Source organism: Octopus bimaculoides, chromosome 4 (assembly GCF_046866305.1).
Source record: "Octopus bimaculoides isolate indiv1 chromosome 4, ASM4686630v1, whole genome shotgun sequence".
In the NCBI taxonomy this organism is placed as follows: Eukaryota; Metazoa; Mollusca; class Cephalopoda; order Octopoda; family Octopodidae; genus Octopus; species Octopus bimaculoides.
In genome coordinates, this window is record NC_142931.1 from 44,119,019 (window position 1) to 44,144,018 (window position 25,000).

The window sequence follows — 25,000 nt, forward strand, 5'->3', positions numbered from 1 at the left end:
GTGGTGCTCCAGCATGGCCACAGTCAAATGACTGAAACAACTAAAAAGATAAAAGTATAAACCACAACAGGGCTTACAGCTTTACATAGTTAAAAAGAAAAAAAGAGGAGTAAAAATAACCTTGCTAGGCAAAACCTACATTTTAAGCAAGACATATTCAATTGAATAGTACAACTCACCCAGTAAACTTTTCTGCACAGTCATCTCTGAATACTATAAAACAACTAGTACAGTACAAACAATACACAATACATTAGGAAAACAAAACACTAAAATAATTAGCAGAAATAACAAAAGAAACCCCCAAACAATGTAAATTAGATGCAACATTTCCTTCCTTTCTTCCTTCCTTCCTCTCCTCCTCCTTGGAAAAGTGATACTGCACACACCTCTTGAACACAGAAATGCATCTGACAGTGCAACAGAAGGTCATGCAAAAACTGCTGAGAACAAATAATAATGATGGTGATGATGATGATGATGGTGGTGGTGGTGATGGTGGTGGTGGTGGTGATGATGATAGACTTATTGAAAAGAATTTATTAGGAATATTACAGAGGGTGCTCAACGATTAGATTGACTAAAAGGAATGGAAAAAGCAAGAAGGATGCTACTTATACCTAAGGCTACTCACTGTAGCTTGCTACAGGAACAAGTTATAAGAAACATAGATGAGAAAAAAGAATCAAAATGATAATAATAATAATGATAATAATAATAATAATAATAATAATAATAATAATAATAATAATAATAATAATAATAATAATAATAATAATACTAATAATAATAACAATAATAATAATAATAATAATAATAATAATAATAATAATAATAATAATACAATTGGAAAATGAAAAGAAGAAAGAATAAATAATTGCAAAATGAAATCACTGCATGGGAAATTCCTCAGAGAAATCGGAAGAAAAGACAAGACCGACACTTGGAAACGGCTAAGAAAAAGTTATCTGGAAAGATGCACTGAGGCATTGATATGAAGCACCCAGAAACAAGCTCTGAGAACTAATTACACCAAGTTCTAAATAGATAAGAGCTGCAAATTGCCCCTTTGTAGGATGTGTGGCAGCAAAAATGATACAATCTCACATATTGTGAGTGAATGTAGCAAGCTAGTCCAAAAGCACTACAAAAGGAGGCATGATAACATGGCTAAGTTTGTTCACTGGAGACCATGTGAAAAGTATAGCCTGGACAGAGTATGGAAATGATATGAGCATGAACCAGAAGGAGTCACCGAGTACAATGAATATAAGATACTGTGAAATTTTACAATCCAATGTGACTGCCTAATCGCTGCTTGGAGACCTGACATTGCTGTGGTAGATAAAGGAAAAGAGGAAACCTGGATTATAGATATTGCAATATCTGGGGATGCACGCTTAAGTGACAAAGAACTAGAAAAGGCTGGAAAGTACAGACTAATAAAGATGAAATTGCAAGAATGTGGACTAAGAGGAGAGTGTCTGTCATCCCAATAGTTGTATAAATGGAATGCTCAGTTTATGCATTGTTGCTACTTCAGAAAAGATGACTAGAACAACCAATTTGATGAACAGCAACAAATTGAAGCAGTTCATCTATTTAATATTTACCTTTTACAGCTTTAAATGCTATCAGTAATCAGTAATTTTGGAAGTGACCAAAATATGTGCAATAATAATGTTGCCATTGTCCAGGCATGATAAGTATCATAGAGTAGAGCAGTTCGCTAGTTTAAGTACTTTTGATGCCTCCTCCTCCTCATCATCATCAACAACAACAACAACAACATCTAATGCCTGCTTTCTATACTAGCATAGGTTAGATGGCTTGATAGGAATTGATGAGGCCAGGGGCTGCACCAGGTTCCATAGTCTGTTTTTGGCTTGGCTTCTACAGTTGGATGCCCTTCCTAATACCAACCACTTTACAGAGTGTACTACATGTTTTTTTTACATGGTACTACCATCAATGCTTTTTATATGGTACCAGCACTCACAGAAGTGTGTTTCACATGGCACCAGCACCCACAGCAGTACTTTTTACATAGCACCTTGTCTTTAGGATCTCAATTCTCTTGTGGTGGGTGGATTTTCTTTTCTAAACTCAGGGTAGTTCTTAACAAGTAGACTTGTGATCAAAAGTATTCCAGCCGTGACAATAAGTATTTTTCTCTTTTATTAAATATAATGTATTTAGGATAACATTTTTCAATATTAACTTCTGTCCTTTTCTAAGTTGGGAGATCTAATTTAAAGATGACTTAACAGTTATTTCTAATATGGCAAGCAACAACATACAGCTTCTCTCGTTGGCTTATGAATAATGCATCATTTAATTAACAAGTGTTTCATTGGTTTACTATTGTTGATTTCAAATCCTGTTCTGTGCCCAAAATTATTCATCAAGAAATAAGAGGTGCAACATTAAGTACAATATTAAATGAAAGTATTTTAGATTTTTTTTGCATTCATGGTGAAACATTCCAATCACCACATACCTTATATTGAATTGTAAAATTGTGACTTATACTGAGAGTAAGCTTATTGCCTGTTAAGAAGGACAATAACCTGATGGAAGAGCACTTATAAAAGCATATTAGATGAATACAAAGAAAGCCTCCTTTTGCAAATTGCTGTTGAGGTAATTAAAATCTAATTGCTATACTATGAATGCTTGGTAAGTAGGAAATAATGTGTATTTCAACAAGTTCCACACTTTAAATCCTCATTAGAGAGAATATGAACATTCTAAAAAAAATTTCAACAAAGACCATGTGTGTGTGTGTGTACATACATACATGCATGCATGCAAACATACATACATACATACAAACATAATGGCAATAATTAGTTTTACCTCTTTATTTGGATTATTATTGTGCTTTTTCTACTTTTCTAATTTTCTAATTTGTAATTATTTTTGTTGCACTTTTTTCTTCTTTAATCTTTATCATTTCCCTTTTCCCCCATTAATTTATCTGCTGTTGGTTTGTCCCTATTCAATTAAGCCTCACCTACTTTCAACAATGTTACCCATCTCCCCACCTACTTTTATAGTACTTTACTCTTGTCTCATCAACATCTATTGATAACAAAATGGAGGAAAAGTAAAGATTTGATTTGATTTAGTTCAACATCTGTAAGCTGATTGGCTGCTACTGTTACTGGTTATAGTAGCCTTTTTCAACAACGATACTTGTGAATAATGAACATGACAGCAAGTTTATTTCTCCTTTCAAATACCTGTCAATTCTTGGTCATACATACAAAAAGCATTTTCCAAATGTAGACAGATTTCTTCTGGATATACCTTTTGGCCTTTATATAGCCTGAGATATGAAACATTTAAAAGTTGTCAGAATTTCACTTTGTTAGCAGTGTGTTTGTAGAATTTCTAACTTATTCTATCAATGAATTTGTCTGTTTTACATCAACGAAAGAAAACTATCAAGTGAGTTGTAACACTTTGTTGTCTCAGATACGTTACAATTCACTTCTACTAAACCTAATGTTAATACTTGGCTTGCTAAGATTTAGCCATAATATATCTGAAAAAACACATTACAGTAACATTATCACATTTCCTTCTCCACTAGATAAGGAATAAAATAAATATAGGAATTATGACATCCAATGGTTTTAATTCACTAAATGTCCTCTGATGGATGTAGATTTGACATGTATTATACCACTAATCCTTGCAGAACGGTATAGTTAAAAAGAATGGGTTATTAGTTTAATGCTCAAACTTTATTCTCCTAAAGCACAACATTTTTTCTATGGAGTGAGTTGAACTCAGTATCACCATGAGTATGTGATACACTCAACAAAATTACATTCATACTGCTATTTACAACTGAAATAATCTACTCTGGGGCATCCATAAATTCCTAAATGAACTTGCTTGAAGAAAATTGTTGAAAATTATCTTGACTATGAACATACTGCAGTGCTAGTGACTAACTTTAAATCTACTCTTTCAAGTGGTTCTTTGGAGAATCCTGATATTCTATGAATTTCATCATATATGAAATAAAATTGGAATCATACTGAGGTCATGGTGTCAGCTTCACTTCACTTCCAGGGTTTTATCACTCCTGAAGGAAGAACTCATCCCTGGACACCTTCCAATGCTGTCTATCTCTGTTCAGTTGTGGCCATGTAGGTCCTAAATAGTCAGTGAGATCATCTCACCATCTTGTCTTTGATTGGCCTCTTAATCTTGTCCATTATTTTTGTATCCATCCTGTCATCCTGATTGCCTATCTGTTATCCTTCAGTTATGCAATGTAGCCAGCCCTTCTGTATTTGTTCTCCTTGATTATATTAGCTTACCAGGGCTTAAATTCTATCATCATGCTGTACTGCTGAACAGATTATATGTTATTTTGGCAGTATTCAAATTAATAATAGATTTATCATGGATTAAAAGGGATGGATGACTGTGGTGGAGGTGTTGAGATCAGATCTGACTATGAAGGAATTTCTAATGTGATAATATATAATCAAGACAAATAGAGATATGCCATATTACATAAGCATCTAACTGATAATTGCATGGAAATATGAATACTAAAGCAATCATGAAAATGTTGATGCTGATGATGATGACTGGTAGACATGCCTTAGAAATATCAAAAGTAGCAAGAAACTTTATAGAGATCCGGACAAAAAAGCATCATGAAAAATTGAGTATTGTTTCTTAGTGTCAAATCTTTGAATTTCAGGGGAAAGCTGAAAACTTGAGTATTAGGTGAAGCATCTAGTACCAGAACCCTTATTTCTCTAAGCAATACTTTGTAAACTCAGAACTTCAAACTGCAAGCTAACAATATATACACCACCTGAACAAGCACACATCAACTGCTACACACAACACACACACACATTCGTTAAACTAACTCGTCCCCATTCACACATACACACTCACATACACCATTCTTACATACACATACACGCTTGCGCTGCTTAGTTCGTTGGGGTCACCATTAACATTATTATTATTATCTCCCTTCTATTCAACCTCTTTTTTTTCTAGTCATCTTGCCATGTTGGACCATTGAACTCTGCACAGTTTTCTCTCTCTGTTTTTTTTTTTTATCTCTCACTCAATTTTTTTCCACTTAATCTTTTCTGTCAAAGAGTGTAGGCTCAAAACATAAAAGTCTTTTCTATTTTTCCTGAGTGTTAAACTAACACACCTGCTCATTGTTCCTACACATGTCTTCATCTTTTGTTTTCTGTAAATTTGAACAAGACAGACAGACAGACAGACAGATAGAGAGACACCATCTGAGAAACTATAGATTTCATACTGAGACAGAAATGTTCAGAATTATGAGAACATCACTAATATAAATGAAGTGAAGTAGCTCCATTTGGGAATTGAAACTACATTATGGACTTGACTATCTATGTGATTACTGTCTACTCCAAATTGCTCTCTACTAATAGAAGTAATAATTGACATGGAAGTATTAGAAAAAATAATAAAGAAATGACCTGTTGAAGAAATAAGAGAACAAAAGAAGATAGTTTTGAATAAGAACCTTAATCTAAAATGCAAAATCAAAGGTATTGTGAATGAACTGATGCTATGCTGTATAGTGGTAATAGTATATTGTATTAGTTACTTTGATCTGAAAGATGCTTGAATTAACATGGAGAATGGACCATTTTGATAATCTTAATAGATAGCAAACTTCCATTACTCAAGTGAATCTGTTTGTCATTGTTGCATGACCAATGCAGATGGAAATATAATGTAAATCAAAGTCTAGCATCCAGCACAATATCTTTTGTGTAATTCTATTTATTTTTGTTCTTCCATAAAATGTTTCACTTTGTGTAAATCTTCAGATGGCAGAGAGAGAAAAGATTTCCTTGTTAACATAGTTTGAGATAATTGCTAAAGGAAATGATGATTGTAAAGAATGTATTCAGGATGTATGCTTGGGGCAAAAATTCTATAGCTTGTAGAATTGGTGTTGAATTATTGATGGGTGTATAAAGTATACAGCATGTTCAATTACTGATAGTACAATAGATATTGTTCTAATGAAACAGATGTCAAGTACTGCATATTGCTTTATTGATAAAATAGTTTTGTGATCTACTCTACAGGGAAAAGCTTAAATATTGGAGAATATAGAGGACATCTAAGAACAAAAAGACTATGAAATTGAAAATATATTAATTCACATTTTTATTTCTATTTTTTTTTTTTTGTTCTAATTTGTAACTATTTATAATGGTGAATGGAGACATATACATACATATATATGTTCAAGAAAATGTTATGAAGAAGAGAGGTTCCTTTCAAATGAAAGTGGATAGAATCAAGCAAAAAGAAAGAAAAGATTGGAGAGAAAGAGGAGAGAAAAAAAAGTAGAATAGATAGATATGATGAATCCTCTACTGGTTATAAAAATGAACATTTAAATGTTTGATCAAGTGAATATCTGACTTGTTAAGTTAATGGGCTGGGTATTCCACAGGCACATGTACTCTTAATATAATTCCTAAGTCAAAATAGCATGACCCTACATATGATAATGTTGGACATTTTAATTACAGATACAGTCCAGTTGATAGGTTTCCACCCTGTGTCTACACAATTTCACTCACAAGGTACGTATCAACACAAGGTTATAATATAAACTTTTGCTCAAGATGCTGTGCAGTGGTGTTGAAGCTGGGACTTCAAGATTGTGAACAAAACTTCTTAACCACTCTGCCATACCTGACATTCACACACATACATATTTACTGAGTTCTTGAAAAGAAATTTAGGAAGCATCCCTCAATCGGATCGTACCAACCTTGTCTCCAACTGCACAGATACAATCAATACACATTGCAAAAGCATTACTAACATTCCTAAACATAAACAGTTGTAGTTTGAACAACCAAAATCATTACAAATGTGAGGTTTCACCATCATTGAGGTTCCCTTTTGGTGGGTGTGACATGGCAAAGATTTCATCTCAGAGACTAGTTCTCCTCTTTAGAGCTAGAGGTGTAAAGCACTCATGGCAGGGACATGTAAAAGCACCTGTGTGGTGTCATGTAAAAGTGCCTGCACCGTGCCATGTAAAAGTGCCTGTATAGCGTCATGTAAAAACACCCATGTGGCACCATGTAAAGGTACCCAGGATGCTCTGTAAAGTGGTTGGCATTAGAAAGGTCATCCAGCCATAGAAACCATGTCAAATCAGACTGGAGTCTGGTGCCAGCTCTGGTCACACCATCCAATCAATGCCAGCATAGACAATGAATATTAAGTGATGATGATGATGATGATGATAATGATGATGATGATGATGATGATGATGTTGATATGATGATGATGATATCTTTGAAGCTGAGGTTTCTTTCCAATTCTTTCTAAGTTTCCTTGTTTCTGTGTTATTTTATTCTTTTACTCATTTTGGTTTGTGCCATGCTGGAGCACTGTCATGAAGGACTCAATCAATTAAACTGACCCAGTACTTATTCTGTTTTAATTCTGGCACTTATTCTTATATAAAAGTGCATAATCCAGTGGTTCGGGTGCTGGACTCATGATTGTAAGGTCATGATTTCAAATACAAGGCATAGTAATCTTGAGTGGTACATAGTATTCTTGAGCAAAGCACTTTACTTCATGTTGCTCCAGTCCATTCAGGTAAAAAAAATAAGCACCAGTAATAGCTGGTACATATTTTTAGTAGTCCTGCAATGGACTGGTGTACTGTTCATTGAGGAGCATTGTGTTCTTAGCTGCTAATACACCACAAAGACTAGGATAAGCACTGACATAATGTGTCTACAGACTTCAGGTCAAAGATTTATTCAATTGCTTATTTTTTTGTTGAATTGCTAAGTTACAAAGGTTGTCAAATGGCAAGTGATAAACAAAACACAAAATCACACATGTGCACACACTCACACATATACACATATGCACACATATACACAAACATATGATGGGGTTCTACTCAATTTTAGTCTCCCAAATTTGCAAACAAAGCATTAATTGGTCTAGGGCTATAGATGAAAATACTTGTCTAAAGGCGCTATGCAATGTGAGAGTAAACCTGAAACCACATGGATGAAAAGAGAACTTCTTAACCACATAGGATTTGCCCTAGAGCTAAATGGATGTTTTCACATACATGTATTTTATGTTGGTTTATTCTGTCCTACACATATTTAAGGCAAAGTTACACTTCTGAATATTCTGGCTTGTTGTTAAGTATTCAGTGAATACTTCGTGAAAATATGCTTCAGATTAGTCTAGTTAGAATGTGCTGTGTTACACTCAACACTTTATGTCTCAGTCTCATATATATATTATACACCTCAATCCTTGGATCTTACATTTATCTATCTATCTATCTATCTATCTATCTATCTATCTATCTATCTATAGATAGATAGATAGACAGAGAGAGAAGGAGAGAAAGAGAAAGAGAAAGGGAGAGAGAGATGTGTGCATGTATGTGTGTATTTATATATGTGTCTGAAAGAATGTGAATGCAATAAATATTTTATGGATAATCTAATGCTGCCTTAATATTATTATTATCCCTTCCCCTACATAAAAAGATAACAAAAATAAATGAACAATGATAAATTCTCCTGGAAAAAAGATTGATCATTGAATTTACTTTCTCTGCTCTTAAGTGTCATGTCAATGGAATTTGATCCAACAACTGTATTGACACTAAAACACATACGCACATATGTAATTGTATTCATATCTTAATAACTCTATCTCATTATATATGTAAATATATTCAGCGCTATGAATTTAGATCATCTCCATTTCCATATTTATGTTTTACTTTGTCACTATCAAAATAGTCCAATTCTCTTCTCATTTTCAATGCAAATATATTAGCCTTGCGGCTTTTTGCAAGCTCTCCATTAGAAATTCAGCTCATAATTTTCAGTTTCTCTTTCTATGTTCTATTATTGTCAGATTTATCAGTTTTAAGTTTAACCTAGTGATATATCTGGTGTCTAAATATGGATATAACTCTCATGAATATATTGTTGATATTATTAAAGGCTGTGAATTGGCAAAATTGTTAGAGCTGCACACAAATTGCTTGCAGTATTTAGTTGTAGCCCTTAAACACTATGCTCAAGTATTAATAAGGTTAACTTTGCTTCTTATTTTCCCAAGTTCAATAAAACAAATACCAGTCAAATACTCAGGTCTCCTGCAAAATTGCTGGCTTTGTGCTTAAATTGCTTGCAATGACTAGGATGGTAATTTAAAAGAATTACGAGAGCATTGGAAAAAATGCTTTACAACTGTTGTTGTGGATCTTTACATGTCGTGTTCAAATCCTATCAAGATCAACTTTGCCTTTCTTCTCCTCAGGTTTGATAAAATGAAGTACCAGCCAAGTACTGGAGTCAATCTAATCAAAAATTACTGGCTTTATATCTAAATAAGAAACAGTTGAGGGCAGGGGACTAGAACACTCGTTACAGTATCAGAAAAATGTCTTGCAAGATTTGTTCCAACTCTCCATGTTCTGAGTTCAAATCATACTGAGGTCAACTTTACTTTTCATCCCTCTGAGCTCATCATCATCATCATCATCATCATCATCACCATCACCATCACCATCATCATCATCATCATCATTATCATCATCATCACCATTTAACATCTGTTTTCCATACTGGCATGGGTTGAACAGTTTGACAGGAGCTGGCAAGCTGTAGGGCTACACCAAACTCTAATTGTCTGTTTTGGCATGGTTTCTATGACTCGATGCCCTTCCTAATGCCAACCACTTTACAGATTGTACTGGGTGCTTTTTATGTGTTGCTGACATGTGTGTCTTTCTACATGGCACTGGCATGGGTACTTTTTCACATGGCACCAGCATGGGTGCATTATTACATGATGTCGCCATGGGTGCTTTTTATGTGGTGCTGGTTCACTAAACCCCTAGCATTGCTTGTCACTACATTAGAAACAATTATCATTAAACTGGTAAAATCATAAGCGTGTCAGGCCAAGTGCTTTACAATATTTGTTCTGGTTCTTTCTGAGTTCAATGACTATTGAAGTCAGTTTTGCCTTTCAGGGTTGATAGAATGAAGTATCAGTCAAATATCAAACACTGGGATTAATGCAATTGCCTAACCCCTTCCCTAAAATTTCTGGCCTTGTGTCTTTAGTTGAAATTATTATTATCATTATCACTTCACTAGAACATGTTAATTTAGTTAGCTGGTATGTTATCTTAAGGTTTGGTAACAACAAGTCTCCTCACATCTCAAGAACCTTTCTTAGGTTTCTTGCAGACTATAGGGTGGTACTTTTCTCCAGGTCAACAATGTGAGTTTCATTTCCAATTTCTTTCAGTCTTTTAGGTAACATTGTGGGTGTTGTGCCAAGTACACCTAGTACTACAAGAATAATTGTTGTCTTGGTCTTCCACAGTCTTCTCAGCTTGCTGGTTAGATCTGGATAGTTTTCAATTTCTTTAGATTTCTTTAGATTGACTCTACTGTCATAGGAAATTACAAAATCTATGATCTTACATTATTTGGTTGCTTTCCCTCCATAATCATGTCTGGTCTTCTTGCCTTAATAGTATGGTTAGTCTTTATGGCAGAGTTCAATTCTCACTTTCTATCATGGTATACCCACTTTTCTGTTATTTTGACACCATACACTTGGCTAACATCTCAATGCACTCTTTTACATACACAGTCATGTCTGCTCTTGTACTCCTTCTGTGCTAGTATACTGCACTCACTCAAAACGTGATTGATGCTCTCGTCTCCTTTCCTGCATACTCTACATTTACTGTCTGACTGAGTTTTGTCAGTTTTTGCCTTTATAAGATTTGATCTAAGGGTTTGTTCCCGAGTGGCTAGAATTAGCGTGTCTGTCTCTTGTTTCAAGTTCCCATCCATCAACCAAAGCAAGTAATGTGGTTAAAAGGTTTGAAGACAAGATTTTTGATTTGAGAGGAAAGATATCATGGTATGATTTGAAGGAGATTTTGCTGCTATTTGTTGCAGTTCAAGTGATTGCATCGAAATTCCCTCATTGCTTGATAATTTCACAGTTGCATTTTGATTTTGTTTAACACCTGGTTATCTTGGACTGAGCAAACCAATAATCAAAGACGTTTTATCTGTGACCATCCTGTCTTTATTCTACACTCAATGAATCAACGCCACATTATCTAATGTATCCTTCCTTACTAAACTGGTTAAGTGGCATTTACAGGAGGTTTTGCTGCCCTTTCTGTGATTACATAAAGGCTCCCTTGTAGACTGATCTAATGTAACCTTTATTTATAATTATAGAGTGTGATTTGAAGAATATTTGACTGCCACTTTTAGCAGATCAAGCAATCACATAGTAACTCTTTGTTAGCTTATCAATGTTTCTTTTATTTCAGAAGGTGGGATGTAATTTGAAGTGGTTGCTGTATGTAGCAAGTTGTGCAACTGCATAGGGGCCCCCTCTCATTAAAATAACAGAAAATCTACGTAAAAATCTTTTAGTGGTATGTGTCATTGTTGAATATGATGGATGAGGTCAATATATCATGTTTATACATTACTGTTTCTTGGCTGGAAGTCAAGTAAGTGTAACATATGGCTTCACCCAATTCTTCATTTTGCTCTTCTTCACTTACAACTCCTCATAAATAATATATGAGTTTATTAGAGTTAGGATTAGAGTAGACTTCTAAGTACCAATTTACAATGACAATTTGTTTATGATATCTCCATCACATGTCAGACTTCTTTTTGCAAGAGTCATTCATATCTAGATGCTTCTTTCTTTGCCATTAACTGTTTCATTGGATTTACGATTTTAGATATCATCATCATTATTTAAAATCTATTTGTCTACGTGGGTATAGGTTCAATGGCCTTCACAGTGTCCCACCATCTGTTGCTTCCCTTTATCTGGCACACACAGCAACAGAAAAAAAAAATGATCAACTTTTGCTATTGTATTGCCATATTTGTTTTGGGGACAGTTTTTATGGTTGGATGCCCTTCCTATTACAAACAACATGACAACATAAATTAGGAACATGCTGACACTACTAAAAAGTCAGCATGTGACAGGATGTAACAGTCCCCACCTCTGCTTTATATCAGTTTTTATTCAGAGTCACTGCTTTCCAGGATATTTTGCTATGGCACATTCTCTCCATTTTCCTTTCTTTTAATTTCTTAAAAGTTGTTTAGAACAAAAAAACTGGTAAGATCTTCTTTGCAGAGGATCTTCAGCTTCTCTTTTGGTAGTCATGGATGATGCCAAAAAACATATTGGAAGAGAAAGACTAAACTTCACAATACCTACAATAGACTCAGATCACTATGAAGCTCAAAGTAATTTAAATAACAATACTATGCCAGCATTAGATCATTAATTTTTAGTACAAATTAATATGGAATAATTCAAACATCAATTGAAACTAGGTTACAGATGTGGTTCAGTAGAAGCTACCAACTCTAGTGTTCTTTGAATATGTATCATGTTACTTAAAAAAATGATTAAGATGTTTATTTTTAAACAAGCTCTGATGTGATCAGAAAAGCTTTACTCCATCCTATATAATGATACACATGTACATTGCATGAAAAATTGTTATGAGTTTATATTTTAAGGAGCACAACTAAGAAAAGAGAATTTTGCTTTTAGGCAACCTTTCTGAATGATCAAAGACACTTGAAAAACATTAATGAGAAACATAATCCAAGAAATGAAGTAAGATTGACTGTATGTGTATGTGTGTGTAGTTGATGTAGTATCAAAAGTGGGGGATGTACTTGGAAAAAAGAAATTAAGCTGTAGATAATATAAGACAGTTAATTTCACTTACCTGTCCAGTGCATCATTTAGAGTGTATAAGAGAAACCCGACAGATTCTAAGCACTTTAGATGTGTAACTAGAATCATTGATTTTAGAAGTAGTAACTTAAACCATAACACTGTTAGAGGATGACTCTTATATGAAAGTTTCAAAGAACAGTCTTCAAAATTATGGAAAAAAGAAAAATAGATGAAAAAAAAAACTTTAAAAGCAAAATATATAAGTTTGAGAAGGTGTAAATACCCTGTCACCAATAAGGGTAAATTAAAAAAAAAAAAAAAAGATTTATGAAAAAAAAATGTGTTGTGAGGAAAAGAAATAGCTAAAGGTTTCTTTGGGATTTTTTCATTCTGTGACATTATTTCTTCTTGTACACCAATAAACTTTGTATTTTGATTAATTTTTTATTAATCAAAATTTAATTTTTTATTGATTAAATAATTCATATTACAGTAGAAAACAATAAAATCAAAATATTGGGACTTCTTTTTTGGTTGTTGTTAATTTCATTAATTAACTAATTTCTTTTTTAAAGCCATTCATTAAATATGTCTAGCTTTTAACAAGATCTTGTGTTGTGCATTAATTAACTAATTTCTTTTTAAAGTCCTTCATTAAATATGCTTGCTTTTAAAAAGATCTTATTTTGTCTTGAACATCTTTTTTTGGTGTACAATTTATCTGTCTTTTTGTCATAGTCTACAACAAAACTACATAGTATAACATTAGAGAACACATAGAAGCATTCTAATTTACATAATGCAGTTTGTTACATTATTTAACCTTTTGAACACAAAGTCTGTTGATGCTTCTATGTCAAGACACATTTTTGCAAGATACAAAAAAAAAGTAAAGAAAATTCTATTAAATATCTAAATCTCAATAGACATAGTTAAGTATATGTGTGTGTGTGTACACACACTTAAAAAGACAGATCCTTTTTTCCTATTTTTATAATAAAAATGGTATGCTGATAGATTAGTTCAGTGATTTTCTCATGGCTTATAAATACAATATTATAAAGGTATTGCTTAAACTAAAAACTAAATTAGAAATTAATTTTTCTTCACTTAACAGAAATACAATTGTCTACTACACTTGTATCTACCTATGGCATCATTTAGCAGCCGTATGAGCAAAGCTAATGAGAGATAATTGACTCAATCAAAAACAACACAGTACCAATAAATAGAGTATGAGGCCTCCAAATCACTGGTGAAATAGCAATTATCAAATATGGCAGCAAGCTGTTAAGCTACAGATCAGCTTTGTTGGAGTAGATCTATTATCACAAGTGTTACAACCATGATCATCCTGTTGTATTTTTTTCAGATAAGATGTCACGTGATCTCCATTAACCAATGGCTACATATTTATTTTTAAGAAGTTGAAGTGTGATCTGAGTGAGATTTGGTAGCCATTTCTAGGAACATGAGCAAGCATGTAATAGTGCTTTTACTGGTTCATGTCACTAAAAATGTAGGTATTAAGCACTCCATTCCAATAAGCTGTTTAGCATCAGTACTACATAAAGGTGACCCAAAAACACTTTCCTGTCATTGAATTGTTCTGGTATGCATGAATGTTTTTAATTGAGATCAATGGATTATCAATTACACCGTCAGAAACAAAATATATACCTCTATTGACTGGCATAGAAAGATAAATAGATAAGATAAATTTGAAATGTTTACATATAGAATACAAATATATAAACAACATGTAGAATCATCTATTATTCAGAGACAAAAACTAAAAGCAGAGAAGGGGAGATAGACAGAATGAGAGAAACGATGAGAGAGAGAGAGGAAGCTGAGAAGGTGTAGCATACATGCCTTTTCCAAGAGAATTAAAACAGCACATTCAATAAACATGAAAATAGATTCTTCAGATAAGAATTTATCACTAGCAGGAAATCAACAGGATACACATATGGTATAGCTACACTCGAAATAACGATGTTTATAAAGTTGTATATCAGTTCAGCATTCTGGCTTTTTTTCATTTTCCTATATATATATATATATATAGAGTTATATATATATATATATATATCAATCAATTTTTAAACATAAATATTAATTATTGATACCACTATCTTAAAATACATTTAAAGTATCAAACATATATAAATATGACAAATACATAACAAATACACGAATCATAAAACATATGAGAGAGAGAGAGAGAGAGAGAGAGAGAGAGAGAGACGTCAGTTTACAAGGTGTGAATAAAATGCTGAAAAAAGAATGGAAGTCACAAAGAGAAAAGGGTTGAAGATAGTGATAGAGAACATGAGAGACAAGGCAACAGAAACAAACATTGTATAATATAGTGATAGAGACCATGAGAGACAAGGCAACAGAAACAAACATTGTATAATATATATATATATATATATATATATATATAGTTGTGAGACAACTCTTTGTTAGTACTCGGAGAAATCTCAACATCACAACAAATAATTACACTGCATTTCTGTACTGTGTACTTTTTCACTTGAATTTGAAGAATTCAAAAGTACATACATTTAAAGATAAATAGATAGCTAGATAGATTGATCAACTGATGGAGAGAGACAAAGAGCAAGAGAGAGACCAACTAGCCGAGCAGGCAACGAGGTAACAAAACAGAAATAAGAAAGGAAGAAGGAAATGAACCAAAAGGACAACTAAGCAAGGAGGGAAAGAGAAGGGTAAAAAAGAGAGATAGAGAGTAAGGTATGCAATGTCCATAGAGGAAGGTTTAGAGAATAATATAAGAAAAAAACTGGATGGAAGTAAAAGAAACAGGATTTCTAAAGCAGACCAGTTTTAGTAGTTGAGGAAAAAGAAGGAAGAAACAAATCACATAGTACAATAATATAAGAAAATGTTTGAAAAGTACTTCTATTAAAACTGAGAATGTTCCCAAAGGTTTAATCAGAAGTGGGGAGGCAGTATTTACAAGAGCTTTCAGAGCCTCCAAAACTAGTGAGAGGGAGGGTGGTGGTTATCCTCAGATCAAAGACCTGGCCCAAATACTTGCAGTGGAGTGGTTACCACAAAGCATCCAAGATCCAGGCAATAATATTAAATTGGTTTCCTGGTTAAGTCTACCACCCATGAAACGTGACCATATCAATGGACTAACAGAAACAGCTGATATTAATTTGCTAAAAAAATTGACAAAAATGGGTGGTAAGTCTATCACACACCAGGTCCATTGGTGTCTTTAGCAGAGTTCACTTTGGATCAGAATAGCTACTACCTCCACTTCAATTCTCCTACCCACCCTATGTCAGTAATGGGACACAAATGAACCAAAATACCAGTGTCCAGTAATATTTATATAAGAAATTTAATATTGATTTCTAACATAGGCAGAAAGACACACATTTTGAAAGGATGAAAAACGAAATCACTCTCATCAGGATTTGAATTTAAAGTGTGATGAAATATAGCTGAACACCACAAAGCATTTTGTTTAGTGCTTTAACATTTCTGCCATTCTACTGCTCACAGGAAGTTAAAATAACAAAATATTACATTAAAAGAAAAAACTCCAAAATCTGAGAAATGCGCGTATGTGGGAACCCTGTAGGTAAAAATGAATAAAGTAATAAAGGCATTGTTCCTATGGATAGATAACAAAAAAATTAGGCTGGCAGTTAACATTGATTTTTGTTTTTCTATTTGAGGACACAGTATGGGAAGAAACACCAGCTGTTAGTTCAGTTTGGTAGATTTTCTATGAAAGCTTTATTATGTATTCATAATGATCTTGGTTACAATCAATTATTAGTGAAAACACCTGTTCATGTTAAGCAAAGTTGAAAATATTTAGGTAAAGTACTATCTGGTTAAATCGTTACCATGTTTTAATAAGAGGAAATTATCTTCAACAATAGAGATGGCAGGAAGTGAATAACTCCTAAAAACATATTAGGGTTGTCTTTTCCTCTTTTTTTAACTTGTGCCTATGTTATGCCTGCCTGTGGGTTTCCATGACAAATTTTAACAAGGGAAAATTAGCCTAGCAGAACTCCTAATTGCAGCTTTTGATGGATTTGAGTTTTGTACTACAAGCTAACAACACTAACCAATTATAACACTGCTCTCATAGTGAGCTGTACTCTGACATAATCACTATTTATATTTCAATATATTAGGCTGGAGACAAAAACAGTGAGGGCAGTGAAGTGTCTTTGTGTTAGATATTTGTAAAATTTTGATAACAAGATATGAATAGTCAACACTTGTTTCCAACACATCGACAGTAGCGGCAACTCAACATTGATGATAAATACATTGTTAAGTAAGCTAATGTTGAGAGTTTCTTTGCTGTTACCCGATTTTTCTAATGTTGCTAAGCTTGTTAAGTGACCACTGAACTTCCATGTAGTTGACAATCCTTTGTGTATTTACTAAACCTTTACGCAGTCACCAAACTTGATTTGCCACAGATAAGAGTCAAAATTCCTTGAACATTTCATCCTAGTGTTCTTTACAGCAACAAAATAATTCTGAGGTCTATTTCTGTATTCAGAGCTCAGTAATAATAAATGACTCAACAATTATCTTATGGTTCATATAAAAGAAAGAATTAATGTTCGAAGTAAGAGAGCAAAACAGAAGTATACAGCCCAAGAGAAATTTAGGGAGAGAGTAAAAAGATCAACACTGTTAGTGAAATAGAACAGTTTCAGCAGCAGCAGCAAGAATGCGGAGCGCAAGGGTAGTTGAAAGGGGAACCTGTATTGTACCAGGGATAAGTAAAAACATATTTGATTGGTTGAAATAAATAATCTGATTTGGAAAACTATTTTTTTTTTCAAAAATTTAATCATAATTATACTGATTTATAAATATTTCCAATATATCATCTATATTGTCTGATACTATACTTTAGATTATTTTGAGAATATCCTGTTTATTAAAAAAAAAAAAAAAAAGAATAACATCATCATCACTAAATTATTCTGGTAATTAGCAACTATTTTCATTCATGAATTGAAATCTGTGTTATGTTTTGGATTCCATGTGTATATAAAAGTGTGTCTGATGGCAGACAAAGAAACAGTAAAATGGAGTCACTGATGCATTAAATGAAAAATGTAGGAAGAAGGATGATTCTGTTGTTTTGACTTGAATGAAGAATAAGAGGCATTGAAATCTCTTTACATCCATGTTATAAATGGTTGCTACATTGAAGTAGTGATGGTGATGGTGGTGGTGGTAGTGAAGTGTAAGTTTACACTTAGTAGGAAATATTTTATGCCAGTCACTAAACTGCTTACTCTGATAAAACAAGAACAATTGTTGTTGTTGTTGTTTAACCCCAGGTCATATCTAACTACACAAACTTGTGATCAAAGGCATTCCAGTCATGCCTATCCCATCATTTTTTCCCTTCCTTACAGACATTGTGCTTGTGATACTACATTATCCAGTGTTGCTTTCCATTTTTTAAAGGTAAGTAGGGTGTGATTTGAGGAAAATTTGGCTCTAACTTCCAGCAGATCAAACAATCACATTATTGGATCATAGGGTAATTTATTTGCAGAAAAAAGTAGAGTGTAAGACTCACTACACCAAAGCTTTAATTCTCAGAATAGTTTTGGTGTTTGTCATATTCAGCACAAAGTCAGATCTGATTGAGCAAACCTCTGATCAAAGACACTCCAGCTGTGCCCATCTCTTTTTTTTTTAGAGACATTTCCCATGTGGAGGGAACACAGGATTATGCTATTGAATATGACTTTTTCTAAGATGGTGGGATATAAGGGGCAAGATATTTGGTAGCTATTTCTAACAAGTTAAGCAAACCTGTTGAGGCTCTCTCACTGGCTTCTGAAGCACATGCAATTAGAGAGGTGGGGCTGCAAATGGAATACATGTTATGTGAAAGAGTGGCTAACAATTGGATCATATCTGATCTGTGGCAGTGAGCTAATAATAATGATAGCAAAGGCATAAAATGCAAATTAACAATGAGGGTTGAGTTAAAATGAGCAGTTTACTGACAGTGACTGCTGCAAACAGACTGAGGGAAAAGTGATGGAATCGCACGTTGGGATTCTTCGCCTCAAAACTAAGATGATGCCAGATTAAGATTGGCGGTGTTATTCTGTATAGCAGACAAGTCTAAACACAAATGGTCATTGAATTAATGATGATGAATATAATGACGAAAACCATGCTAATGACTGAATTACGTGAATTAGTAAGGAAGTTAATTTTTGCTGATGGCTGTAATTAAATGAATTATAGTTAAGTGATGGCTCTAATTAAATGAAGTAACTGTAGTTTGTATTTAATAATTATTTTGTTGGCCATTGAGGTAGTGGTAGGAAAAGGAAAAGTAAGTCGGAAATCAACCCAGAAATTGACCAAACTCTTAAAAGCTTGTCTGGATAATTAATGTACATTCAGTGTTTTTGCCAACTTACAGAATGATTGTAATTTTGAATATATTAATATACATTTTCTGTTGATATTTACTGCTAAGTATTATTTAATGCTAAAATATTGATTAAAATAGATATATCATAAAAAGCATGGATGTGGATATGCAAGCATGTGTATGTGTGCATGCACATGCACACGTGTGTGTATGCATGCCTGTGTGCATGCTTGCATACATGTGTGTGTTAACTCTACTATCATTGTATTTATGGTGTTAAACAGAGAGAAGTGCAGTCTGGGAAGTAGGCAGAGAATGTTAAGTCAATGCCCAGAGAATACTACACACACACGCACACACACACATGAAGAGAGAGAGAGAGAGAGAGAGAGAGAGAGAGAGAGAGAGAGAGAGAGATTTGATATATATATATATATATATGTATATATATATATATATTTGTGTGCATGTGTATATTTATTTATATATATATGTATATATGTACATACGTGCACACACATACACTATATATATGTATATATGTGTGTGTATGTATGTATGTAATTTATTCTATTTCTATAACATCATAATTAGGGTTTTGTGATTTCAACAATCCCATAAAATATGATTTAACATTAAATCATAACCATTATTAAGAAATAATCTTGAATCTTGACACTAAAAAAAAGTGTTCTAAGAAATTCAGTTAATCATCTTATTATAATCTAATCGCACTTTCATTTCAACCAATCAAATGTCTGCCCAGGAGAAGTCCCTTATACTAACCAGGGAATTTATTACGATCAACATAGGATAATCCTAAGACGCTTTGTGGATTACAAGGAGGCAAAGTGTCATCATTTCCAGTGTGGTTTAACATCACCAATGGGATTGCTTCCTCTGTAGCCCTGCCTAGATATATAAATTATAGAAAATACAAAATAAAGAATTAGAATCTAAAAAACCAAACTAACATAAAGAACAAAAAAAAAAAAATTAAATAAATGTCCATTGGATAGTATTGATTTTGACGGGAAATCTCAAAGCAGCAGTCCTTTGATAGCTCCAGCTCCTGGGGATATTGATGTCTAAGTTTTAAAGAAACAAATACTTATCGTTGCAATTTATTTTTGCGAGATATTTTCCATGGAAGAATTTTCTGTTTGTTTACTTCAAAGAAAGGTGAATGTTTGAAATTTAATACTATGAAAATATTTAGAATCAATCAATCAATCAATCAATCAATTAATCAATATTACAGTCATCTCAATAAATAAATGTGATAAACGGAAGTGATATTTTGAGTTTTCATTCATAAAAGTATCTAAAAATATGGGTTGGTGATTTTCTTTGGATTTACAAGGAAGGTGAGGAAATGGGAATTGTAATCTTTCAACTTTTATCATTCATTTGTTTCAGTCATAGCAATACTGATACTGCAGTGAAGTATCAATAGGCCCACTGAACCATTATGGATAGTAATGATAATAATAATTAATAATAAATAATAATAATAATAATAATAATAATAATAATAATAATAATAATAATAAAAATAATAATAATAATAATAATAATAATAATAATAATAATAATAAAAATAATAATAATAATAATAATAATAATAATAATAATAATAATAATAAAAATAATAATAATAATAATAATAAATAATAATAATAATAATAATAATAAATAATAATAATAATAATAATAATAATAATAATAATAATAAAAATACATAACAAAAATACCAGGACTTACAAATATATATAACATGCAGAAAATTGCACTACTGGGTACTGCACACATTCTATGCAAAACACTTTCAATACAGTAAACATAAGAGCACCACAGCAAACCACAGCACATACCCAAGGCGCACAGAGCTGCGCTCGGTAGTGAAGTGAAAGCATGTTATAAAAATAAAACTACTGAACAATAATAATAATAATAATAATCCTTCTATGTGTCCAATGGACAAGTCTTACTATATTGTCATGGGATCTCTTATATTAAAAGGAATATAAGAGATGCCAGAAAATAGGAAGCCGGACATAGTCTTAATTGAGAAAGAAAACAAACTATGCTGGATCATAGATATAACATGCCCAGCTGACAACAAGGTATGCGATAAGGAAGAAAGAAAAGTTGATAGGTATGACAGGTTAGCTTGGGAGGTAAAGCAGTTGTGGTCGATGAAAAGGGCGGTAGTGGTACCAATAATTGTCAGAGCCCTGGGAACAGTGAGTAAGAATCTTGAGAAGTATGTGGAACAAATAGGGGCTGCAATAAGGGTGGAGCACTTGCAGAAAACAGCACTGCTTGCAACCACTCGAATACTCTGGAAGGTGCTCGAAAAATAAGAGGTGTTACCTTAGTTCACTGGTAGTGAACAGCTGACACCGTAGTACATCTCCAGCGTTAGAAGCTGTGCAAAGGCAATAATAATAATAGCAGTAATAATAATAATGTAGTAATGTAGAGATATTGCCATGGGTATCGTGTCTTCCATGATAGTTAACTTCCAAGTACCAAAGATTATAGTTTATGCAAAAAGCCCCAGTGAAACCTCTGACAAAAGGTTGCTGTCTGCACTCACAGAATCAACTAGAGCAAGTAAGACTTAGAACTCTGAGAAGTAAAATGATAATAACGATAATAATAATAATAATAATAATAATAATAATAATAATAATAATAATAATAATAATAACAATCCTTTCTACTATAGATATGAGGCCGGAAAATTTTGGGGGAGGGGTTAAGTCGATTACATCGACCCTTGTACTCAACTGGTACTTAATTTATTGACCCTCAAAAGGATGAAAGGTAAAGCCGACCTCAGCAGAATTTGAACTCAGCATGTAGCGACTAGCAAAGTACTGCTAAACATTTTGCCCAGCATGCTAACGATTCTGCCTGCTCACCACTTTAATGATAATAATAATGATAATAATAATAATAATAATAATAATAATAATAATAATAATAATAATAATAATAATGATTGCTTTTGATGTAGGCACAAGGTTGGCAAATTTGAGAGGAAGGGTTAGTCAATACTATCACCTCTGTAGCTGACTGGTACTTAATTTATCAACTCTGGAGAGATGAAAAACAAAGTTGACCTTGATAGGATTTGAACTCTGAATGTAAAGAACTGGGAGGAATACCTCAAGGCATTCCTTTCTGATGCACTAATGATTTTGATGATCCAGATTCTTGACTAAAACTTTTGCTCATAGTACCTAAACTTCTCAATGACCACTCATCTATGTACTAACTAGGCTTGATTTTATTTTATCATTGGTGATTAGACAAAACTATTGAAGTGAAGTGAGTGTATATGGAAGAGAATGGAGTGGAGCTATCAAAAAACCTGAAATAAAGTGATATTAGGTGTTGAGGTTTAGTTTTCAGCATTTACAATGATTGAAATAAAATTGACATGACAAATAAAAATTAAAAAAAAAATAAATAAAATGACATGACAAATAAATAAAATCATAATAAACAAATAAAACTAAAAATCATGAAGTCAAAAATCATAAAGGTAAATTGAAACAAAACTCTAATAACAAAAAGAAATTTGCATTCAGATTTTCAAACAAAATTAAAGTATATGATATATAAATAAATAAAATGTTTAATTAATAATTAGTATTAATTATTAACAAGAACAATTACAAAACAAAGGAAAAAATCATACATTTGTTAGATACAAATAATATTTGTGCACAATTGTGATAGGGCTAACATATGAGGTCATCCAAGCAATTAGTCGATAAAAACTTCTTTCAGGAGTGTTTAAAATCTAGAAATGAAATACAAGCAAGGGTCATAACTCTAACAAGATCAGTTAGTTGAAATTTTTAGACAAATATACACAATGCATATTAGAGTAGACTTTTATCATTAAAGCCAAATAGTGAAAGCAATGAACTTGTTTTGGTTTTATTAAACTTATTTAAGTCAAGCATAGTTTACTCTGCAGGCTGGGCAAGATTAAAAGTGATCAGCATATATATATATATATATATATATATATATATATATATATATATATATATATATATATATATATATATATTTATATAAATAGATATATGTATGTATGTGTGTATATATATACATATATATATACATATAGATGATGATAATGATGATATATATATACATATATATATATATATATATATATATATATATATATATATATATATATATATATAGAGGGATAGAAATGAAATTTATTATGAATATGAAAAAGAAAAACTCCAAAAGACTGAGAGAACTACATCAGAGCAAAGTTCAGGATATAAATACAAATATAGTTGGGAATCTTACATGTGTACTACACTGATTTGTGAATTGAGATTCATGATTGTTGCTTCGTAAACGATTTTATATATTAGTCATCCACAAACATGAGCACACATGTGTGTGCATGTGATGGACACGGACACACACACACACACACACATGATAAGATGTGGGGAAAAACAGAAATGCATGACACATGATTGTTAACAAAACGTTTCAGGTTGATTATGAGTAAAGTAAGTTATCCATGTTCTTTTAATATCTGTTTGTCTTGAAATCTGACATATTCACTCACTCAAATTAGATTTCATTATATCTTTAAGCCATTTAATATCTAGAGGTATTAATAGAAGAAAACAAAAACTCAGATATACATTGCCTGTACTATTTGCTCCTATAAATTATTGCAATATGCTAATATGGAACATTCTAATTAGGAGTTTCAGACTGATATTAGGTGTTAAGATATTTAATAATAACACCAGTACTGAAACTGTATACTTTCAGGTATTTGGTCTGATACTCTACTCTCTCAGAGAAATTATCAAATAATAATAATAATAATAATAATAATGATAATGATGATGATGATAATAATAATAATAATAATAATAATAATAATAATAATAATAATAATAATAATAATAATAATTAGATCAGTACAATAACAAATTTATAAAAAATAAAATTTGATCTGTAATTCAGTATTCTCAAGCTGATAAATTTATGCTTGGTAAATTTATGATTGCTGAGGTAGTAAGGAATTGATCTCCGGCTTGTGTAGTTCTTTTTAAGTCAATTTCCTTACTGTCTATCACTGTGTCTCTTCAATTATTCATCTCTACCACCTTTTTACTTCCTTTACTCTTTTTCCCTTATCACACTCATACTCTTGCTTCTTTCACCCTCACCCTCACTCAAATTTGCCTTGAATGCATAGAAGTAAAGTAGAGTAGAGAGGAAAAGATAAGCTCTGTGGTGCTAGTGCAATAATAAAATGCACCTTGTTAATTTCATAATTGGTCCCAGATAAGATGATCCTAACTACTGCAGGATTTAAAATCAAGAAACAGGAAAGTACAACTAACAAATTTCAACCAGTGTTCTAGATGTTTCCACCCCATGGCTTACTTTACTAGAGGTGGTATATAAACCTTAATTAATTCATTAACTATTTAAATTCCAAAGTTACACTCATCTCCAAACTAACTTCATCATTTAACTGTGTTTTTTTTCCACCCCATCATCCCCTTCATCATTTAACTGTGGTTTTCCATGTTAGATTGGGTTGAACAGTTTGACAGGATCTTGTGAGTTTCAGGGCTTCTTTGAGTTCTCGTGTCAGCTTTGGCATGGTCTTTATGGCTGTATATCCTCTTAACATCAACCACTTTATGAAGTGTGTTTATTAATATTTTTCAGATGCTT

The 25,000-nt window shown here is 32.5% G+C and overlaps 1 protein-coding gene across 17 annotated transcripts in view; it reads right to left on the bottom strand.

Annotated features, from left to right (window-relative positions):
* Positions 1–25,000, bottom strand: part of LOC106873997 (potassium voltage-gated channel protein Shaw) — a 526,032-nt gene that overhangs the window by 30,367 nt on the left and 470,665 nt on the right. For 9 of the 17 annotated variants that reach the window (XM_014921548.3, XM_014921547.3, XM_014921546.3 and 6 more), the window contains one exon: positions 20,033–20,158. The exons of the other annotated variants lie outside the window; for them this stretch is intronic. In XM_014921548.3, coding sequence (XP_014777034.1) covers positions 20,033–20,158 — 126 coding nt within the window. The remainder of the gene's footprint in view (positions 1–20,032; positions 20,159–25,000) is intronic. 17 annotated transcript variants of the gene reach the window in all.